This window comes from Ranitomeya imitator, chromosome 6, assembly GCF_032444005.1.
Source record: "Ranitomeya imitator isolate aRanImi1 chromosome 6, aRanImi1.pri, whole genome shotgun sequence".
Taxonomy (NCBI): domain Eukaryota; kingdom Metazoa; phylum Chordata; class Amphibia; order Anura; family Dendrobatidae; genus Ranitomeya; species Ranitomeya imitator.
This window is the reverse complement of record NC_091287.1, coordinates 14,120,498-14,143,452: the sequence shown is the minus strand read 5'-3', so window position 1 is coordinate 14,143,452 and position 22,955 is coordinate 14,120,498. Positions and strand designations below refer to the sequence as shown.

General features: G+C 45.9%; 1 protein-coding gene across 1 annotated transcript; it reads left to right on the top strand.

The window, feature by feature from the left end:
• Nucleotides 1-529: 529 nt before the first annotated feature.
• Nucleotides 530-22,690, top strand: LOC138641635 (uncharacterized). The gene is made up of 4 exons (XM_069729175.1): nucleotides 530-635; nucleotides 3,300-3,500; nucleotides 19,735-19,829; nucleotides 20,399-22,690. The coding sequence occupies exons 2-4, from the start codon at nucleotides 3,323-3,325 to the stop codon at nucleotides 22,100-22,102; spliced, it is 1,977 nt and encodes a 658-aa protein (XP_069585276.1). The 5' UTR covers nucleotides 530-635; nucleotides 3,300-3,322; the 3' UTR covers nucleotides 22,103-22,690.
• The last annotated feature ends 265 nt before the right edge of the window (nucleotides 22,691-22,955 follow it).

Below are 22,955 nucleotides of genomic sequence, written 5' to 3'. Positions count from 1 at the left end.
GTGCCGTGTACAGTATATAGCACCCTATACAGTATATAGTGCCGTGTACAGTATATAGTGCCGTGTACAGTATATAGCACCCTATACAGTATATAGTGCCGTGTACAGCATATAGTGCCGTGTACAGTATATAGCACCCTATACAGTATATAGTGCCGTGTACAGTATATAGTGCCGTGTACAGTATATAGCACCCTATACAGTATAAAGTGCCGTGTACAGTATATAGCACCCTATACAGTATATAGTGCCGTGTACAGTATATAGCACCCTATACAGTATAAAGTGCCGTGTACAGTATATAGTGCCGTGTAAAGTATATAGTGCCGTGTACAGTATATAGTGCCGTGTACAGTATATAGTGCCATGTACAGTATACAGCACCCTATACAGTATATAGTGCTGTGTACAGTATATAGTGCCGTGTACAGTATATAGTGCCATGTACAGTGTATAGCACCCTGACATGGAGGCGGAGCTTCTCTGCAGTCCGTTAATATGGGAGGAGACTTTCGTAGTTTTCACTTTCACTTTGTGGAGGAAACAGTGCCGTGACGTCTGTGCTGGAGGCTCCGAGCGTCTCCACAAACCTGCAGCATCGGCGTCTGCGGCGGCATCCCGAGAGCAGAGCTGAGGTGAGGGCCCGGGGTCGCCGCTTCCCAGATGAGGGGGCTGTGTAGTTTTCAGGTGTGTGGGCGGATCTCGGGGGTCTCAACTTCCTCCCCGGAGCTGATGTTGACAGTAATGTATACAAGAGGCGTCTATAGATATAATGCGAGTCTCTATATATACAGCTCTCCCTGCACCGCCAGTCTCTATATATACAGCTCTCCCTGCACCGCCAGTCTCTATATATACAGCTCTCCCTGCACCGCCAGTCTCTATATATACAGCTCTCCCTGCACCGCCAGTCTCTATATATACAGCTATCCCTGCACCGCCAGTCTCTATATATACAGCTCTCCCTGCACCGCCAGTCTCTATATATACAGCTATCCCTGCACCGCCAGTCTCTATATATACAGCTCTCCCTGCACCGCCACTCTCTATATATACAGCTCTCCCTGCACCGCCAGTCTCTATATATACAGCTATCCCTGCACCGCCAGTCTCTATATATACAGCTCTCCCTGCACCGCCAGTCTCTATATATACAGCTCTCCCTGCACCGCCAGTCTCTATATATACAGCTATCCCTGCACCGCCAGTCTCTATATATACAGCTCTCCCTGCACCGCCAGTCTCTATATATACAGCTCTCCCTGCACCGCCAGTCTCTATATATACAGCTCTCCCTGCACCGCCAGTCTCTATATATACAGCTATCCCTGCACTGCCAGTCTCTATATATACAGCTATCCCTGCACCGCCAGTCTCTATATATACAGCTATCCCTGCACCGCCAGTCTCTATATATACAGCTATCCCTGCACCGCCAGTCTCTATATATACAGCTCTCCCTGCACCGCCAGTCTCTATATATACAGCTCTCCCTGCACCGCCACTCTCTATATATACAGCTCTCCCTGCACCGCCAGTCTCTATATATACAGCTATCCCTGCACCGCCAGTCTCTATATATACAGCTCTCCCTGCACCGCCAGTCTCTATATATACAGCTATCCCTGCACTGCCAGTCTCTATATATACAGCTCTCCCTGCACCGCCAGTCTCTATATATACAGCTCTCCCTGCACCGCCAGTCTCTATATATACAGCTCTCCCTGCACCGCCACTCTCTATATATACAGCTCTCCCTGCACCGCCAGTCTCTATATATACAGCTCTCCCTGCACCGCCAGTCTCTATATATACAGCTCTCCCTGCACCGCCAGTCTCTATATATACAGCTCTCCCTGCACCGCCAGTCTCTATATATACAGCTATCCCTGCACCGCCACTCTCTATATATACAGCTATCCCTGCACCGCCAGTCTATATACAGATATCCCTGCACCGCCAGTCACTATATATACAGCTATCCCTGCACCGCCAGTCTCTATATATACAGCTATCCCTGCACCGCCAGTCTCTATATATACAGCTATCCCTGCACCGCCAGTCTATATACAGATATCCCTGCACCATCAGTCTCTATATATACAGCTATCCCTGCACCGCCACTCTCTATATATACAGCTATCCCTGCACCGCCACTCTCTATATATACAGATATCCCTGCACCGCCAGTCTCTATATATACAGCTATCCCTGCACCGCCAGTCTCTATATATACAGCTATCCCTGCACCGCCAGTCTCTATATATACAGCTATCCCTGCACCGCCAGTCTCTATATATACAGCTATCCCTGCACCGCCAGTCTCTATATATACAGCTATCCCTGCACCGCCAGTCTCTATATATACAGCTATCCCTGCACCGCCAGTCTCTATATATACAGCTATCCCTGCACCGCCAGTCTCTATATATACAGCTCTCCCTGCACCGCCAGTCTCTATATATACAGCTATCCCTGCACCGCCAGTCTCTATATATACAGCTCTCCCTGCACCGCCAGTCTCTATATATACAGCTCTCCCTGCACCGCCAGTCTATATATATATACAGATATCCCTGCACCGCCAGTCTCTATATATACAGCTATCCCTGCACCGCCAGTCTCTATATATACAGCTCTCCCTGCACCGCCAGTCTCTATATATACAGATATCCCTGCACCGCCAGTCTCTATATATACAGCTATCCCTGCACCGCCAGTCTCTATATATACAGCTCTCCCTGCACCGCCAGTCTATATATATACAGCTATCCCTGCACCGCCAGTCTCTATATATATACAGATATCCCTGCACCGCACTGCGGATTTACCGCAGTTTTTCCGCGGTTTTTGTGCAGATTCCACCTGCGGTTTTACACCTGCGGATTCCTATTGAGGAGCAGGTGGAGAACGCTGCGGAATCCACACAATGAATTGACATGCTGCGGACTATAAACAGCTGCGTTTCTGAGCGGTATTTTCCGCAGTATGTGCACTGCGGATTTTGCTTTCCATAGGTTTACATGGTACTGTACAACACATGGAGAACTGCTGCAGATCCGCAGCGTTAAATCCACGGTGTGCACAGAGCCTAATACAGGAGGTCCCTTTAGCGACATTGAACTGAACTTTCTTGTTGCCAGTCCTGGATACGGGGTCTTTTAATGGGGTACTTGTCAGGTCTCACACCCCTCCTGGTAACCGCTCTGATGTTTCCCTTTAAGTCTTGGCGTTTACTCCCCTCTGTCATGTTATGATCCAAGCTGGGATTAATCTGCCGATGTCTCTTTTTGGATTAGACCCGGTCTTATCCGCCATTTTCATGGCTTCGCGAGTTCTTAAAGTGTCCGGTCTCCCCCGCCACCAGGATGATGATCTCGTCAGAGATAAGCTTTTAATACACTTCCTGCAAGAAAAACATGGCGGCGACGGCGAAGTGACCGCTCATTACCCCACAGAGGAGGACGGCGTGGCCTTACTGGAGTTTACAGACGAAAAAGGTGAATGTTTTCCAATTGCTCTGGTGTTAGACAAGATCCGGGGTCTGACCTGTAACAAATGATGAGATGGATGAAAATGAAAAATGTAGCAATTTATGGTTTTGATTACAGTTCTCCTTCTGTTTTATGTATGCAGCTCCAATGCAGACTCATGTATCCCTAGGATGTGATATAATAGAAATATTCCCGCTGTAGTCATACTTCTCTTCCCTTCTGAATGTATATTACCAACAAGTGGGGATTGGATGGCAGGGAAGTTGACTGCTTTCCACAAGGTTTGTGTGTTGACTGTAAGCATAGGTCTGCACTGGAGCTGTATACAGCAAATGGACATTTTTTTTAAATAGATGCTATTTATAAAGTTGCTTTATGTGTTATTTTACCTGCAACAGTGAACACAAAAAATGACTCCAAGCTTCCCATGGCCCCATTCATGCCATCACTTCATTCATTATTCTGCCCAGACTCATGTAGCCCGGGTTCCAGTAAGATTCCAGTCTTTACCAGTTTTACTGGAACATACAAGCTTCTCCGTACTGAGACCCCTCACAATATCCATCATGTTGGTCTCCGTAGATCTTACGGGAAGGAGGGGGGGGGGAGGTTAGCCATTAGGGCTGCTTGGGGGGGGAAGACCCTCTTTATAACACACATATGTGTATTGTAAGGAGTGTACTCACTCAGGTGCGGCAGGAGGAAGACAGGAGGCGTGTTTCTTTAAGGAAGTCCGTGCGGGTTTATTTGCTTCATAACCCAGCAACAACAACAAAAAGTAAACGGCCTTCGGAGCAGATCAAACAATGCACAATGTCCTTGGCTGAGGCTCTCTGCGCCCCAGGCCGGTGGGCACACAGGCTGGGCAATGTCCAGCACGCAGGCTCGCTCTGGAGCCACACACACAGACCATGTGCCAAACAGCCTCCATTATGTAGCCTGAAACCGCACCCACAGGTGAGTATGTGGATAGCCAGACCCGCCCATCTCTCATAGCTACCCGCAACCCGGACCCAGGTGCACCAAACTACAGCTTTACGTGCACTAAAGAAAAATACTCCGGGTTACATCACAGGGAGCAGCCATCCCTGTGACACATACCTCCCGTTGATTACGCGGCCATTAACCTCCTTACATACCTCCCCCCTCTGCCTAAAGCTGTGGGGCTTGGCACCATCTCTTAGGCTAGGTTCACATTGCGTTCGTGCAGTCCATTTAGCGCATACGCTAACGGACTGCGTTAGCGCAATGTCCAAAAAGGGATCGCGTTTAGCGATCGCGCTAGCGCAGATGCCCGATCTGCGCTAGCGAGAATGGACCCAAAAACGCTGCAAACAGCGTTCGAGGTCCGTCAGAAAAAAACGGGACATCACTAACGCATGCCAAAAATGGCATGCGTTAGGGATGCATTACATACATTGCGGTCAATGGGTGCGCTAATGGATCCGTTACATTGCGTTAGTGGCGCTATGTAACGGATTCCGTTAGCGGATACCCACTAACGCAATGTGAACCTAGCCTTACCCAACCAGAGAGCCTTCAGTCGCCTTTGGACAATAACCCGTCTTTCAAAATCAGGCCCTGTTGCTGCGTCCTTTTGGAACAGTACATTATCCGACTCTGTCACCTCCTCTGATAGGGTCGGAAGTATGGTTTATTTAAGATTATTAAAGGAGTCTGTGTCATTCTTTCAATTAACCCCTTCATGACCCAGCCTATTTTGACCTTAATGATCTGGCCGTTTTTTGCAATTCTGACCAGTGTCCCTTTATGAGGTAATAACTCAGGAACGCTTCAACGGATCCTAGCGGTTCTGAGATTGTTTTTTCGTGACATATTGGGCTTCATGTTAGTGGTAAATTTAGGTCAATAATTTTTGTGTTTATTTGTGAAAAAAATGGAAATTTGGCTAAAATGTTGAAAATCTAGCAATTTTCAAATTTTGAATTTTTATTCTGTTAAACCAGAGAGTTATGTGACACAAAATAGTTAATAAATAACATTTCCCACACGTCTACTTTACATCAGCACAATTTTGGAAACAAATTTTTTTTTTGCTAGGAAGTTATAAGGGTTAAAATTTGACCAGCAATTTCTCATTTTTACAACGAAATTTACAAAACCATTTTTTTAGGGACCACCTCACATTTGAAGTCAGTTTGAGGGGTCTATATGGCTGAAAATGCCCAAAAGTGACACCATTCTAAAAACTGCACCCCTCAAGGTACTCAAAACCACATTCAAGAAGTTTATTAACCCTTCAGGTGCTTCACAGCAGCAGAAGCAACATGGAAGGAAAAAATGAACATTTAACTTTTTAGTCACAAAAATGATGTTTTAGCAACAATTTTTTTATTTTCCCAAGGGTAAAAAGAGAAACTGGACCCCAAAAGTTATTGTACAATTTGTCCTGAGTACGCCGATACCTCATATGTGGGGGGAACCACTGTTTGGGCGCACGACAGGGCTCGGAAGGGAAGGAGCACCATTTTGACTTTTTCAATGAAAAATTGGCTCCAATCTTTAGCGGACACCATGTCGCGTTTGGATAGCTCCTGTGTGCCTAACGATTGGAGCTCCCCCACAAGTTACCCCATTTTGGAAACTAGACCCCCCCAAGGAGCTTATCTAGATGCATAGTGAGCACTTTGAACCCCCAGGTGCTTCACAAATTGATCCGTAAAAATGAAAAAGTATTTTTTTTTCACAAAAAATTTATTTTAGCCTCAATTTTTTCATTTTCACATGGGCAGCAGGATAAAATGGATCCTAAAATGTGTTGGGCAATTTCTCCTGAGTACGCCGATACCTCATATGTGGTCACAAACCACTGTTTGTGCACACGACAGGGCTCGAAAGGGAAGGAGCGCCATTTGACTTTTGAATGAAAAATTAGCTCCAATCGTTAGCGGACACCATGTCGTGTTTGGAGAGACCCTGTGTGCCTAAACATTGGAGCTCCCCCACAAGTGACCCCATTTTGGAAACTAGACCTCCCATGGAACTTATCTAGATGTGCGGTGACCACTTTAAACCCCCAAGTGCTTCATAGAAGTTTATAACGCAGAGCCGTGAAAATAGAAAATCATTTTTCTTTCCTCAAATTCTTTTTTAGCCTTCAATTTTTTATATTCACAAGAGTAACAGGAGAAATTGGACCCCAAAAGTTGTTGTCCAGTTTGTCCTCAGTACGCTGATGCCCCATATGTGGGGGGGAACCACTGTTTGGGCGCATGGCAGGGCTCAGAAGGGAAGTAGTGACTTTTGAAATGCAGACTTTGATGGAATGGTCTGCGGGCGTCACATTGCGTTTGCAGAGCCCCTGATGTGCCTAAACCGTAGAAACCCCCCACAAGTGACACCATTTTGGAAACTAGACCCCACAAGGAACTTATCTAGATATGTGGTGAGCACTTTGAACCCCCAAGTGCTTCAATTTTTTATTTTCGCAAGGGTAACAGGAGAAATTGGACCCCAATATTTGTTGCCCAGGTTGTCCTGAGTACGCTGGTACCCCATATGTGGGAGTAAACCACTGTTTGGGCGCACTTCGGGGCTCGGAAGGGAGGAAGCACCATTTGACTTTTTGAACGCAAGATTGGCTGGAATCAATGGTGGCGCCATGTTGCGTTTGGAGACTCCCTGATGAGCCTAAACAGTGGAAACCCCTCAATTCTAACTCCAACACTAACCCCAACACACCCCTAACCCTAATCCCAACTGTAGCCATAACCCTAATCGCAACCCTAACCCCAACACACCCCTAACCACAACCCTAACCCCAACACACCCGTAACCCTAATCCCAACCACAACTTTAACCCCAACACACCCCTAACCCTAACCACAAGCCTAATCTTAACCCTATTTCCAACCCTAGCCCTAATTCCCCTAACTCTAATTCCAACCCTAACCCTAAGGCTATGTGCCCACGTTGAGGATTCGTGTGAGATTTTTCCGCACAATTTTTGAAAAATCCGCAGGTAAAAGGCACTGCGTTTTACCTGCGGATTTACCGCGGATTTCCAGTGTTTTTTGTGTGGATTTCACCTGCGGATTCCTATTGAGGAACAGGTGTAAAACGCTGCGGAATCCGCACAAAATTGAGATGCTGCGGAAAATACAACGCAGCGTTTCCGCACAGTATATTCCGCACCATGGGCACAGCGGATTTGGTTTTCCATAGGTTTACATGGTACTGTAAACCTGATGGAAAACTGCTGCGGATCCGCGGCCAATCCGTTGCGGATCCGCAGCCAAATCCGCACCGTGTGCACATAGCCTAACCCTAGTTCTAGCCCTAACCCTAGTGGAAAAAATATATATATATTTTCTTTATTTTATTATTGTCCCTACCTATGGGGGTGATAAAGGGGGGGGGTCATTTACTATTTTTTTTATTTTGATCACTGTGATAGGTTATATCACAGTGACCAGAATATACCTGGAACGAATCGGCCGGCAGATTTGGCAGGCGCACTGCGCATGCACCCACCATTTTGGGAGATGGCGGCGCCCATGGAGAAGACGGACGGGCACCGGGAGGCTCGGTAAGTATGGGGGGGGGGGGAGATCGGTGCATGGGGGGGATTGGAGGACGGGGGGTGGCATCGGAGCACAGGGGAGCGGGCAGGAGGACGGGAGAGCAGACAGGACGATGGAGGGGAGCGGAGCACAGGACGGAGGACTGTGGAGGAGATCGGTGGCGGGGGGGGAGGGGCACATCAGGGTTTCCAGCCATGGCTGATGATATTGCAGCATCGGCCACTACTGGATTGTAATATTTCACCAGTTTTTATAGTTGAAATATTACAAATTGCTCTGATTGGCAGTTTCACTTTCAACAGCCAATCAGCGATCGTAGCCACGGGTGGGTTAAGCCCCCCCCCCCCCCCCGGGCTGAAGTACCACTCCCCCTGTCCCTGCAGATTGGGTGAAATTTGAGTTAACCCTTTCACCCGATCTGCAGGGACGAGATCCCTCATTGACGCCACATAGGCGTCATAGGTCGGATTGGCACCGACTTTCATGACTACTACGTGGCGTCAAAGGTCGGGAAGGGGTTAAAGGACTTTATTCTGGGTGTCTGTGTTTTTATACAATATGACTATGGGATTAGTAATGGAGGTGTCTTATTGACGCCGCTCCATTACTAACCTCGGGGCTTGATGTCACCTGACAATACACAGGTGACATCACCCCCCACCCAACTATCACTCCACTTGGCACCACTACAGGGCAAGTCGGAAGAGCAAAGCTAAGTGCCAGAATTGGCTCTTCTTAGAGATGGGGTGGCTGAGAGCTGATGTTTTTATCCTGGGGGGGGGTAGTACTCATGGCCCCTTTCTAGGCTATTAATATCAGCCCGCAGCTGTCTGCATAGCCTTTGCTGGTCATTAATTATAGGGGGACCCTGCGTCATGTTTTTTAGGGTCCCCCATTTTAATAGCCAGTAAAGGCTAAGTATACAGCTGTGAGATGATATTAATAGCCTGGGAAGCTCCATGGGTATTACCCCCTTCCCAGGCTATAAACATCTGCCCCCAGCAGTCGGCTTTGCCTCTGCTGGTTATGAAAATTAGTAAACACAAAAACCTCAGTGACATCTTAATGTCATCAAAATAGGGCTATAGGTAGCCCATCCGAACAAAGGACAAAACAAATACCTACTTCAAATTACATGTACGAAAGGAGAAAATAGGAGCAACCAGGTATAATAGAAAAAATATATCTTTTATTGATAGTTTCAAAGTAAACCATATATACCAAAAAGTACCATTACAAAAATCTGAATATAAAAACATATGCAGGGAGGAAAACAGAGAAACTAGGGAACCAACAATTGCAACTGCCCGACTGTGCATATAAAGTGCCTAGTGCAATGGAATACCAGGACGGCCGGCCAAACCCTCACAGAATAGGTGCCAAATGCATAAATCCAGAGTGGAACCAAAGGAGGGACATAGACTTACCACGAGCTGAAGCTGAAGGACCCTGGGCCAGGTGTAGATAGCCCCAAATGGTTATGAAAATTGCACGGGAGCCCACCCCATTTTTTCCCGAAAAATAATCTTTTAATAATTAAATACATGTACAGTAAGCTGCACACACTGTACTGATTGTATTTGTCACTGACATCTATATATCTACCTATTCTATGTGTATTTACTGTATGTAATCCATCTCTTCTATCCTGTCAGCTCCTGCAGTGATTTTACTGAAGCCGGCAGATGAATTACCGGCTTCTCTTCTATGTAATAAATATAGAAGCTTGTTTTACTATAGCTCATGGTGTGTAGAAACACGTAGCATTACGTGACATCTATATATCTATGTATTCTATGTGTATATATCTATGTAAAAGCTCATGTTAAAATCGCATTGCAATCGGATAGCAATCGCACTGCATTTTGATGTAAATCGGATGCTAGGTGTGAAAATCGGATTGTACTCGCATTACACTCGTGCGACTCTCGGCAGGGAGACTCGGAGCGATTTTTCACACGCTTAGTGACTCCGGCCTAACATTGTCAGTAACAGCAGACCTGATATAATTGCTTTTATCCAAGAAACTGCACCACAGCTGTCTGTGGATTGTATCTAGTATTACAGATCAGCTCCATAGAAGTAAACAGAACTGAACTGCAATACTGCACACAACCTGTAGACAAAGGTGGCACTGTGTTTATTTTTTGCTATCCTCTTTCACACATATGAAAATTGAGATTATTGAAATTGTTTGTAAATGGAATATCCCTAAATTCTCATAAATTAAATTTTTTTTTAAATTTAATTTTTATATTCACCTACGCATAGAAGTTTATGTTTTCATTGCTTCCTAATTGCAAACTTAGGCAACTTTCTAAATGATCTTTATTAACAATGTTATGTCATTTTCTGCTGATGCAGAGCTCTGTTCACACCTGCGTTTCCAAAGCCAATTTGTTCTGATTTAAATTCACACAGTAGGAATTAATGTCCAAAATGAATCCATTGCATGACTGGGGCAAACAGAAGCAGAAGGACTCCTTTAATTATTTAATATTATTATGGGGTTTGTCTGGGTTCTGTTATGTGTCAGTTTTTCGAACCGAAAAATAAGTTTTGCATGGAGGAAAGGTGGGTTGTATTTACAGGACTTGCTGCTTCGTGTAATGGGGCTCTGTCAGTGGTAGCCTGGCATCTTCAAAAAATGGCTCAGCACTAGTCACCAGCCTGATAGATACCAGGAGTAAAGATGAGCGAATGTGATCGGATCTCTGCTTATTCGGCAAGCTATAGCACTTACCGAATAATCTGCAGAGGGATCCCAGATGGCGCCGGCCGATCAGCTGCTTGTGTCGCGGCTGACAGTCACATGTACGGAGCCCGTGTGTTGGGACCTTCTATCTCTCCGTATATGATGGCTCTATACCCATCACATTAGACAAAACCCCTATTAATATTTAATTTCTGAAAGTCTATATTCCCCTGATGATCTGACGAATGATGTTACGGTATGATGGATCCCATGTGATGTGGTGGGTAATGTATGGACAGAAGTGTGACAGGATCCTTATAAGATTAATAAAGCGTGATCTCGTGCGGAACAGCACCAGGTGAGATTGTTCCTTTGTGCATATTGTATTGGTTTTTACACCAGTAATTGATGTAACTGGTCTGAGCAGTATAATATACTTTACATCTTGCTCTTTGGATTTTTCTAACGGTTTGAGCTACAGGATTGCGTGAACTATACCCCGGTATGCATACGTTCATCACTATGGCTAAGTGATCGTTTTGTGTGATTTTGTGTGCACTGGATTGTCATTGTCTTTATTGGTTGTGTTTTTTTGTGTTAAGGACTCTAATTTTTAGAGGAAAAAAATATTAACCCCTTAATGACCGCCAATACGTCTTTTAACTGACCTGAGATATAAGAGAACATCCTCCCCATACAGGTGACAATCCCGCAGCTGTCGGCTGTCCACTATAGCTGACAACTTGCTGTATCAGCCATGATCAGGGTTTGCACCGTCCAGATCTATTTAACCCCTTAAATGCTGATGTCAATAATGACTACATCATCATTTATGGTTAACAGAGTGTGGGGGCTTCCTCTTTATCCTAATTGGTGCCCTCAGATCATGATTGTGTGGTCCTGATGTTCGCCATGGCAATTCACGACCAAATAGCGGCCTTAGAGTCTGACGGCTGTAGTAATCTGTTCAGAAGTTACCGACATTTAGGTGGTAAAAAAAACACATTTTCATCTCTGTTATGCCACTTTGCATTAATTCCTAAAAATCACCTGAAGGGTTAATAAACTACCTGACTGCAGTTTTCAATATGTTAGGGGGTGCTGTTTTTAAAATGGTATCACTTGTGGGGGTTTCCCAATATATGGGACCACTAAAGTCACTTCAAATATGGATTGTTCCCTAAAAAAAATACATTTTGTAAATTTCCTTGAAAAAATGACTGCTACATTTTGAAGCCTCCTAAAATGCTAACAAAATAAAAGAATATTTCATAAATGGCGCTGATGTAAAGCCGACATGAGGGAAATGTTACTTATTAATGTTTTAGTGTGTTATGACTATATGGATTAAAGGGAGAATCATTTAAAGTTTGAAAATTGCTATTTTTTTTACATTTTTCTCAGATTTCTGATATGTTTTGTGTTTATTTATAAAAAATATCGACCTAAATTTACTATTATCATAAAGTATAATGTGTCACAAAAAAAATCTCAAAATCACTGGAATATGTTGAAGCGTTGCAGAGTTATTAGCACATAAAGTGACACTGGTCAGATTTCAAAAATTTGGCTCTGTCACTAAGGGGTTGGTGATATTTTATAATAATTCGTACCCTGCTTTCTCACCTATATCTTCAGATTGGTAGCCATTTTGCTTCATCACAGCTGCTAGCAGTAAGCAAGGAACTTTAGTAGTGTGTGATCCTGTCCAATTTGCTGAAGTGAGGAGCTGAATATTCCAGCTGGACAGAACACCCACACTGCCAGACTAAACCGCACTACAGGTCTCAGCTATACTAATCTCCGTGGCTGGACAGAGCTCACATCCAACCTGTATTCGGCTACTTTCACACATCAGGTTTTTTGTATCAGGCACAATCCGGCGAATGTTGGAAAAACCGCATCTGGCGCAGATTGTGAACAACTGATGCGATGGATCTGTTTTTTCAACGGATCCGGCTATCATATCTAGATTATTGGATAAAAAAAAATTTGGAGCATGCCCAGTCTAAAAAAATTGAATCCGGCGCCGGAATCTGTCATTTTCCGGATCCCGCACCTTCCGGCTCCCATAGGCTTCCATACTAGCAAACAGACAAAAACGTTGCTATGGACGTTTTTTCGGAAACGGCAGATTTTACGAAACCGGCGAAAAACTGACAAAACGCAATGTCATCCGGCACTAATACAAGTCTATGGGAAAAAAAATGGATCCGGCGCCAACATTCACCAGATCCGTTTTTTTTAAATTTAGCCGGATTGAGCCTGACAGCGAAAACCTGATGTGTGAAAGTAGCCTTACTGGAAAAAAAAAACAGACCTCACATCCAACCTATGTTACTGGGAGAGACGCACAGAGCTCACATTCAGCCTATATTACTGGGAGAGACACACAGAGCTCACATCCAGCCTATATTACTGGGAGAGACACACAGAGCTCACATCCAGCCTATATTACTGGGAGAGACACACAGAGCTCACATCCAGCTTATATTACTGGGAGAGACACACAGAGCTCACATCCAGCCTATATTACTGGGAGAGACACACAGAGCTCACATCCAGCCTATATTACTGGGAGAGACACACAGACCTCACATCCAGCTTATATTACTGGGAGAGACACACAGAGCTCACATCCAGCCTATATTACTGGGAGAGACTCACAGACCTCACATCCAGCCTATATTACTGGGAGAGACACGCAGACCTCACATCCAGCCTATATTACTGGGAGAGACACACAGAGCTCACATCCAGCCTATATTACTGGGAGAGACACACAGACCTCACATCCAGCTTATATTACTGGGAGAGACACACAGAGCTCACATTCAGCCTATATTACTGGGAGAGACACACAGAGCTCACATCCAGCCTATATTACTGGGAGAGACACACAGAGCTCACATCCAGCCTATATTACTGGGAGAGACACACAGACCTCACATCCAGCTTATATTACTGGGAGAGACACACAGAGCTCACATCCAGCCTATATTACTGGGAGAGACTCACAGACCTCACATCCAGCCTATATTACTGGGAGAGACACACAGAGCTCACATCCAGCTTATATTACTGGGAGAGACACGCAGACCTCACATCCAGCCTATATTACTGGGAGAGACACACAGAGCTCACATCCAGCCTATATTACTGGGAGAGACACGCAGACCTCACATCCAGCCTATATTACTTGGAGAGAAACACAGAGCTCATATCCAGCCTATATTACTGGGAGAGACACACAGACCTCACATCCTGCCTATATTACTGGGAGAGACACACAGATCTCACATCCAGCCTATATTACTTGGAGAGAAACAGAGCTCACATCCAGCCTATATTACTGGGAGAGACACACAGACCTCACATCCAGCCTATATTACTTGGAGAGAAACACAGAGCTCACATCCAGCCTATATTACTGGGAGAGACACACACAGAGCTCACATCCAGCCTATATTACTGGGAGAGACACACAGACCTCACATCCAGCCTATATTACTTGGAGAGACACACAGAGCTCACATCCAGCCTATATTACTGGGAGAGACACACAGACCTCACATCCAGCCTATGTTACTTGGAGAGAAACACAGAGCTCACATCCAGCCTATATTACTGGGAGAGACACACAGACCTCACATCCAGCCTATATTACTTGGAGAGAAACACAGACCTCACATCCAGCCTATATTACTTGGAGAGAAACACACAGCTCACATCCAGCCTATATTACTTGGAGAGATACACAGACCTCACATCCAGCTTATATTACTGGGAGAGACAGACCTCACATCCAGCCTATATTACTGGGAGAGACAAACAGACCTCACATCCAGCCTATATTTACATTTACTGGTGTGGGAAACCTCTCTTGAGCACCGACACAGCTGTGCCACGATATACTTCACTATATTACTGGGAGAGGCACACAGACCTCACATCCTGCCTATACTACCGGGAGAGAGACACACAGAGCTCACATCCAGCCTATATTACTTGGAGAGGCACACAGACCTCACATCCAGCCTATATTACTGGGAGAGACATGCAGACCTCACATCCAGCCTATATTACTGGGAGAGACACGCAGACCTCACATCCAGCCTATATTACTGGGAGAGACACACACAGCTCACATCCAGCCTACAGTGGGGCAAAAAAGTATTTAGTCAGTCAGCAATAGTGCAAGTTCCACCACTTAAAAAGATGAAAGGCGTCTGTAATTTACATCATAGGTAGACCTCAACTATGGGAGACAAACTGAGAAAAAAAAATCCAGAAAATCACATTGTCTGTTTTTTTAACATTTTATTTGCATATTATGGTGGAAAATAAGTATTTGGTCAGAAACAAAATTTCATCTCAATACTTTGTAATATATCCTTTGTTGGCAATGACAGAGGTCAAACGTTTTCTGTAAGTCTTCACAAGGTTGCCACACACTGTTGTTGGTATGTTGGCCCATTCCTCCATGCAGATCTCCTCTAGAGCAGTGATGTTTTGGGCTTTTCGCTTGGCAACACGGACTTTCAACTCCCTCCAAAGGTTTTCTATAGGGTTGAGATCTGGAGACTGGCTAGGCCACTCCAGGACCTTGAAATGCTTCTTACGAAGCCACTCCTTCGTTGCCCTGGCGGTGTGCTTTGGATCATTGTCATGTTAAAAGACCCAGCCACGTTTCATCTTCAATGCCCTTGCTGATGGAAGGAGGTTTGCACTCAAAATCTCACGATACTTGGCCCCATTCATTCTTTCATGTACCCGGATCAGTCGTCCTGGCCCCTTTGCAGAGAAACAGCCCCAAAGCATGATGTTTCCACCACCATGCTTTACAGTAGGTATGGTGTTTGATGGATGCAACTCAGTATTCTTTTTCCTCTAAACACGACAAGTTGTGTTTCTACCAAACAGTTCCAGTTTGGTTTCATCAGACCATAGGACATTCTCCCAAAACTCCTCTGGATCATCCAAATGCTCTCTAGTAAACTTCAGACGGGCCCGGACATGTACTGGCTTAAGCAGTGGGACACGTCAGGCACTGCAGGATCTGAGTCCATGGTGGCGTAGTGTGTTACTTATGGTAGGCCTTGTTACATTGGTCCCAGCTCTCTGCAGTTCATTCACTAGGTCCCCCCGCGTGGTTCTGGGATTTTTGCTCACCGTTCTTGTGATCATTCTGACCCCACGGGGTGGGATTTTGCGTGGAGCCCCAGATCGAGGGAGATTATCAGTGGTCTTGTATGTCTTCCATTTTCTAATTATTGCTCCCACTGTTGATTTCTTCACTCCAAGCTGGTTGGCTATTGCAGATTCAGTCTTCCCAGCCTGGTGCAGGGCTACAATTTTGTTTCTGGTGTCCTTTGACAGCTCTTTGGTCTTCACCATAGTGGAGTTTGGTGTTAGACTGTTTGAGGGTGTGCACAGGTGTCTTTTTATACTGATAACAAGTTTAAACAGGTGCCATTAATACAGGTAATGAGTGGAGGAAAGAGGAGACTCTTAAAGAAGAAGTTACAGGTCTCTGAGAGCCAGAAATCTTGATTGTTTGTTTCTGACCAAATACTTATTTTCCACCATAATATGCAAAAAAAAAAGTTAAAAAAACAGACAATGTGATTTTCTGGATTTTTTTTTCTCAGTTTGTCTCCCATAGTTGAGGTCTACCTATGATGTAAATTACAGACGCCTCTCATCTTTTTAAGTGGTGGAACTTGCACTATTGCTGACTGACTAAATACTTTTTTGCCCCACTGTATATTACTGGGAGAGACACACAGACCTCACATCCAGCCTATTTTACTTGGAGAGAAACACACAGCTCACATCCAGCCTATATTACTTGGAGAGATACACACAGCTCACATCCAGCCTATATTACTGGGAGAGGCACACAGACCTCACATCCTGCCTATACTACCGGGAGAGACACACAGATCTCACATCCAGCCTATATTACTGGGAGAGACACAGACCTCACATCCAGCCTATATTACTGGGAGAGACACAGACCTCACATCCAGCCTATATTACTGGGAGAGAGACACACAGACCTCACATCCAGCCAATATTACTGGGGGAGACACACAGACCTCACATCCAGCCTATATTACTGGAAGAGACACACAGACCTCCCATCCAGCCTATATTACTGGGGGAGACACACAGACCTCACATCCAGCCTATATTACTGGAAGAGACACACAGACCTCACTTCCAGCCTATATTACTGGGAGAGACACCCAGACCTCACATCCAGCCTATATTACCGGGAGAGACACACAGACCTCACATCCAGCCTATATTACTGGGAGAGACACAGTGCTCACATCCAGCCTATATTACTAGGAGATAAAGGCACAGATGATTGGCCTCAGGGAGACCAAAACATCCAACACCGCGGAGACACCATCACGTGTTTCTCAACGCAGTGATTCCAGAACACTGCCCCCATCCCTTATGGGAAATATGCAGATGCATGTAAAGAAGCTGCGGAGACACCATCACGTGTTTCTCGACGCAAGCAGTGAATAGCAAGGCCTTTCCCCGGGAAGGAACAACCACGGGAAGGGCAGCATCCTATGAAGGAAAGCCACCTATGCCAAGCATGGTATCCATCCACAGACAGCTGTTTCGGGGTTTTTGCCCCTCATTTTTTGGCCTCAGGGAGACCAGAAGAGGTCAATCATCTGTGCCTTTATAGCCTTTTTACTAGGCACTGCTCCTAATAGCCAGATTCCTACTCCACACTGATGAGGGGCAAAAACCCCGAAACAGCTGTCTGTGGATGGATACCATGCTTGGCATAGGTGGCTTTCCTTCATAGGATGCTGCCCTTCCCGTGGTTGTTCCTTCCCGGGGAGAGGCCTGGCTATTCACTGCTTGCGTCGAGAAACATGTGATGGTGTCTCCGCAGCTTCTTTACATGCATCTGCATATTTCCCATAAGGGATGGGGGCAGTGTTCTGGAATCACTGCGTTGAGAAACACGTGATGGTGTCTCCGCGGTGTTGGATGTTTTGGTCTCCCTGAGGCCAATCATCTGTGCCTTTATAGCCTTTTTACTAGGCACTGCTCCTAATAGCCAGATTCCTACTCCACACTGATGAGGGGCAAAAACCCCGAAACAGCTGTCTGTGGATGGATACCATGCTTGGCATAGGTGGCTTTCCTTCATAGGATGCTGCCCTTCCCGTGGTTGTTCCTTCCCGGGGAAAGGCCTGGCTATTCACTGCTTGCGTCGAGAAACACGTAATGGTGTCTCCGCAGCTTCTTTACATGCATCTGCATATTTCCCATAAGGGATGGGGGCAGTGTTCTGGAATCACTGCGTTGAGAAACACGTGATGGTGTCTCCGCGGTGTTGGATGTTTTGGTCTCCCTGAGGCCAATCATCTGTGCCTTTATCTCCTAGTAATATAGGCTGGATGTGAGCACTGTGTCTCTCCCAGTAATATAGGCTGGATGTGAGGTCTGTGTGTCTCTCCCGGTAATATAGGCTGGATGTGAGGTCTGGGTGTCTCTCCCAGTAATATAGGCTGGAAGTGAGGTCTGTGTGTCTCTTCCAGTAATATAGGCTGGATGTGAGGTCTGTGTGTCTCCCCCAGTAATATAGGCTGGATGGGAGGTCTGTGTGTCTCTTCCAGTAATATAGGCTGGATGTGAGGTCTGTGTGTCTCCCCCAGTAATATTGGCTGGATGTGAGGTCTGTGTGTCTCTCTCCCAGTAATATAGGCTGGATGTGAGGTCTGTGTCTCTCCCAGTAATATAGGCTGGATGTGAGGTCTGTGTCTCTCCCAGTAATATAGGCTGGATGTGAGATCTGTGTGTCTCTCCCGGTAGTATAGGCAGGATGTGAGGTCTGTGTGCCTCTCCCAGTAATATAGGCTGGATGTGAGCTGTGTGTATCTCTCCAAGTAATATAGGCTGGATGTGAGCTGTGTGTTTCTCTCCAAGTAAAATAGGCTGGATGTGAGGTCTGTGTGTCTCTCCCAGTAATATACAGTGGGGCAAAAAAGTATTTAGTCAGTCAGCAATAGTGCAAGTTCCACCACTTAAAAAGATGAGAGGCGTCTGTAATTTACATCATAGGTAGACCTCAACTATGGGAGACAAACTGAGAAAAAAAAATAGCCAGATTCCTACTCCACACTGATGAGGGGCAAAAACCCCGAAACAGCTGTCTGTGGATGGATACCATGCTTGGCATAGGTGGCTTTCCTTCATAGGATGCTGCCCTTCCCGTGGTTGTTCCTTCCCGGGGAGAGGCCTGGCTATTCACTGCTTGCGTCGAGAAACATGTGATGGTGTCTCCGCAGCTTCTTTACATGCATCTGCATATTTCCCATAAGGGATGGGGGCAGTGTTCTGGAATCACTGCGTTGAGAAACACGTGATGGTGTCTCCGCGGTGTTGGATGTTTTGGTCTCCCTGAGGCCAATCATCTGTGCCTTTATAGCCTTTTTACTAGGCACTGCTCCTAATAGCCAGATTCCTACTCCACACTGATGAGGGGCAAAAACCCCGAAACAGCTGTCTGTGGATGGATACCATGCTTGGCATAGGTGGCTTTCCTTCATAGGATGCTGCCCTTCCCGTGGTTGTTCCTTCCCGGGGAAAGGCCTGGCTATTCACTGCTTGCGTCGAGAAACACGTGATGGTGTCTCCGCAGCTTCTTTACATGCATCTATATTACTAGGAGAGACACACAGACCTCACATCCAGCCTATATTACTGGGAGAGACACCCAGACCTCACATCCAGCCTATATTACTGGGGGAGACACACAGACCTCACATCCTGCGTATATTACTGGGAGAGACACCCAGACCTCACATCCAGCCTATATTACTGGGAAAGACACACAGACCTCACATCCAGCCTATATTACTGGGAGAGACACAGAGCTCAAGGCGCTATCTATTCACTATATTTAGCACTGCCGTGTCCACTCAGTTTCACTCCACATATTAACATTTTTTTTCAATTATAGTGGCAAACAGCGTTTTGAGCCATAACCACCATCTGAGAATACATGATTGCAGCCACCCACTGGAGGTGAGGCGTCCTCAATCTCATGACTCCCAGGTAAGTGTCCATCCACCTTCTCACTGATCGTTTCACAGGTGAATCTTCTAGTTGGTACAATAACTATACATATAGTGTACCCCTCTGAAGGAGCCAGTATATCCCAATACCCCGAATCTTCTAGTTTCTGGATCACTTCTGAAGCTGGGGGAGTTAGGTATAACATCTCAAGACCCCAATCATCTATCACTACGTGTGACCCTTTTGATCTTACTACTTCTTTGCGGAGTATTTGGATTTCTATTAGAAGTATATTTTCTAATATGCTTGAATACTCCTCACCGTTTCCAACACCCGCTTGCTGTCAATGATTTCTGTGCATTCAAACGCTGCAATGTTACCTATGCTGATACATTGTAACGAAGCTTCTGTTGTGTCATCAGGACTAGGTGAGGGTCGTTTGCAGCCTCTGAATGTAAACAGGAATGTTTTCATCCGTTTACAGCAAGTGAGGAATTGAAGCAAAGCATGTGAGAAATATGCCGAGCTTTTCTCTTTTTTTGCACAGGACGATCGTCTTTAACCCTTTCAGTTGAGATGACACTTTTTCATTGTTTCTGTCTCTGCAGTTCTCCATGCCGATTACAACGTACTTGGACTTGTCACATTTCCGCAATGTGTCCGAGGTAAAGAGGCTGCTGGAGCGGCACAGGCTTTGTATATACCAAGAGAAAGGCTTAGTACTCGCCATCAAAGGAGACTTCAGTGATTTGGGAAGATGTCGCATGGCTCTGTATGGAATCCTCTCTAGAGAGGAACCTATAGAGAAACAATCCTCACCACTGCAGCCTACAGCGAGAAAGCATCTATCAGAAGAGATGGGCCGAAGAGCACCCCAGAATGTCCCCCTAACCCCAGAACGCAGGTCATCATCATCATCCCGTCTCAATAGACGGCAGTCTGAAGACAGAGGACACTTGGCACAAGACAATGTCGCAAGAAATCCAGAGAGTCCAACCAAGCATTCCTCTACAACGGCGAGTTCCGGTGAGACCCCTCCAAGAACAGCGATGATGCCAGCACGTGTCCGGAAAGTCTCCGAGCCCGTTAGCTTCCTTGCAGACGGTGCAGTCTGCAGATATGTAGGAAGATTCCAGCGAGAGGTGATTGATACGATTCTAAGACAAGATGATATTGATCTAAATGAGGAACACTGCGAAGGCTTCACCAGCATCACTCTGACCTCGCGGGCACCACAGAAACCAGAGCGCTTTAAATCGGCTTGTGATCAAATCAAAACAATTTTTGATTATTATCAAAATCGCCTTCGTGCAGAAAACATTGAGTTGTCAATGGACTCGCAAGAAGAAATTATTAAACTGCAGGACCGTTTACACAAACGTAATATCTGTTTGTTTCACACCGCCCCCAGAACGCTGACGATTATCGGCCTCTCCGACGCAATTCTAAACTTTATGCAGGAGTGGAAAGGACAAAATAAGTCTGCGGGGTCCGGCTCCCCCCGATCCTCCGAGATAGGGATGGACAGTAAGAACTTGGCTATGAATGGAGAGATGTCTACACATTCCGGGACATCAGGTGGAAGGTCGAGAAGGCGAGAGACCGGACATGATACCCGCGTCTCGGGAAGACAGCAAGATGCGGCAGGTTCTGGAGCACCGTCACCAGCACATGTCCAGAAGTTCTCCGAGTCTGTTACCTTCCATGCAGACGATACAGTCTTCACATATGTAGAAATATTCCAGCAAAAGATGATTGATGCGATCCTAAGACAATACAGTGTTGATATGAAGACCGAATACTACGAAGGCTTCACCAGCATCACTCTGGCCTCACGGCCACCTGAGAAACCACAACACTTTAAAATGGCTTGTGGTCAAATTAAAACAATTTTTGACAATTATCAAAATCTCCTTCGAGCAGAAAACATTGAGTTGGTGACTGGCTCGAAAGACGAAATTAATAAAATAGGGGACTATTTACTCAAACGTAACATCTGCTCATTTAACACAGCCCCCAGATCGCTGAAAGTTATCGGCCCTTCAGAAGAAATTCTATTCTTTATACAGGAGTGGAAAAGAACTGGAGGCAAAATGATACAAACTAACTCTGAGAGGTCCGGCTCCCCCCGATCCTTCACCATGGGGGCAGACAATGAGAACTTGGCTACCAATAGTAGGACATCTACACATCCCGGGGCATCAGGTGGAAGGTCGGGGGATGGACAGATCAGGCATGATACCAACGTCCCAGGAAGAGGAATACAGCCAGACTCTGCAGGACCAAACCTCTCGGCCAATCAGAGAAGATGATCCTGACATGGCCCCCCATAGGAATCATTGGCTCGTGGATGTGATACTTGGCAATGCAGAGTGTGGAATTTGTAGCCTAACCCCACCATTTTCACTGAAGTAGCAGAGTGGTAGATGTCACCTGCAGTCCTATGTAAGCTAGGAACATGGGGCCTGCTTGCCACCATGTCTTATGTGGAGTATTGGTAGGTGGGTCAGAACTTATATGTGGCCCTGTGACTGTGGCTCCGGCACTAGGGTGGTCCGTCGCCGTCACACACAGACCCTCGGCCAGAATGCCGTACAGCACTTGGGTCAGATCAGACATGTCTCTTCTTCTCGGGGACTGCTGTGCGGCTTTTCACTCCAACCCCAGGTGTCCCCCGACATTTATCTGTACCCAGTGTACTGTTACATAGGACTGCCATTACCACACACTCTGTTATCTTTCCCAGTGTAATGTTACATAGGACTGCAGGTACGTTTAGTGTTGCCCTTATGTGCAAAAGAAACAGCTGAGTAATAAAAATCTGTCTAGATGTAGTTATAAAAGAAGACGACATTATATCATAACTTTAGATACAGTTCAATAAATCCATCCATTCTCTGCATCCGTCATAACGAGAGCTGCAACACTGCACGATGGCTTAGATACACGGCTCAGCAGACAGTATCACACAGGAGAGGATTAGATACACGGCTCAGCAGACAGTATCACACAGGATAGGATTAGATACACGGCTCAGCAGACAGTATCACACAGGAGAGGATTAGATACACGGCTCAGCAGACAGTATCACACAGGAGAGGATTAGATACAAGGCTCAGCAGACAGTATCACACAGGACAGGGTTAAATACACGGCTCAGCAGAC

What these genes read in the sequence shown, in the direction of transcription:
- LOC138641635 (XM_069729175.1), top strand. Translation starts at nt 3,323, where the DNA reads ATGGCTTCGCGAGTTCTTAAAGTGTCCGGTCTCCCCCGCCACCAGGAT. An exon ending in GGAGTTTACAGACGAAAAAG is followed by an intron (nt 3,501 to 19,734) that starts GTGAATGTTTTC and finishes TTTCAATTATAG; the next exon opens with TGGCAAACAGCGTTTTGAGC. An exon ending in CTCAATCTCATGACTCCCAG is followed by an intron (nt 19,830 to 20,398) that starts GTAAGTGTCCAT and finishes CTGTCTCTGCAG; the next exon opens with TTCTCCATGCCGATTACAAC.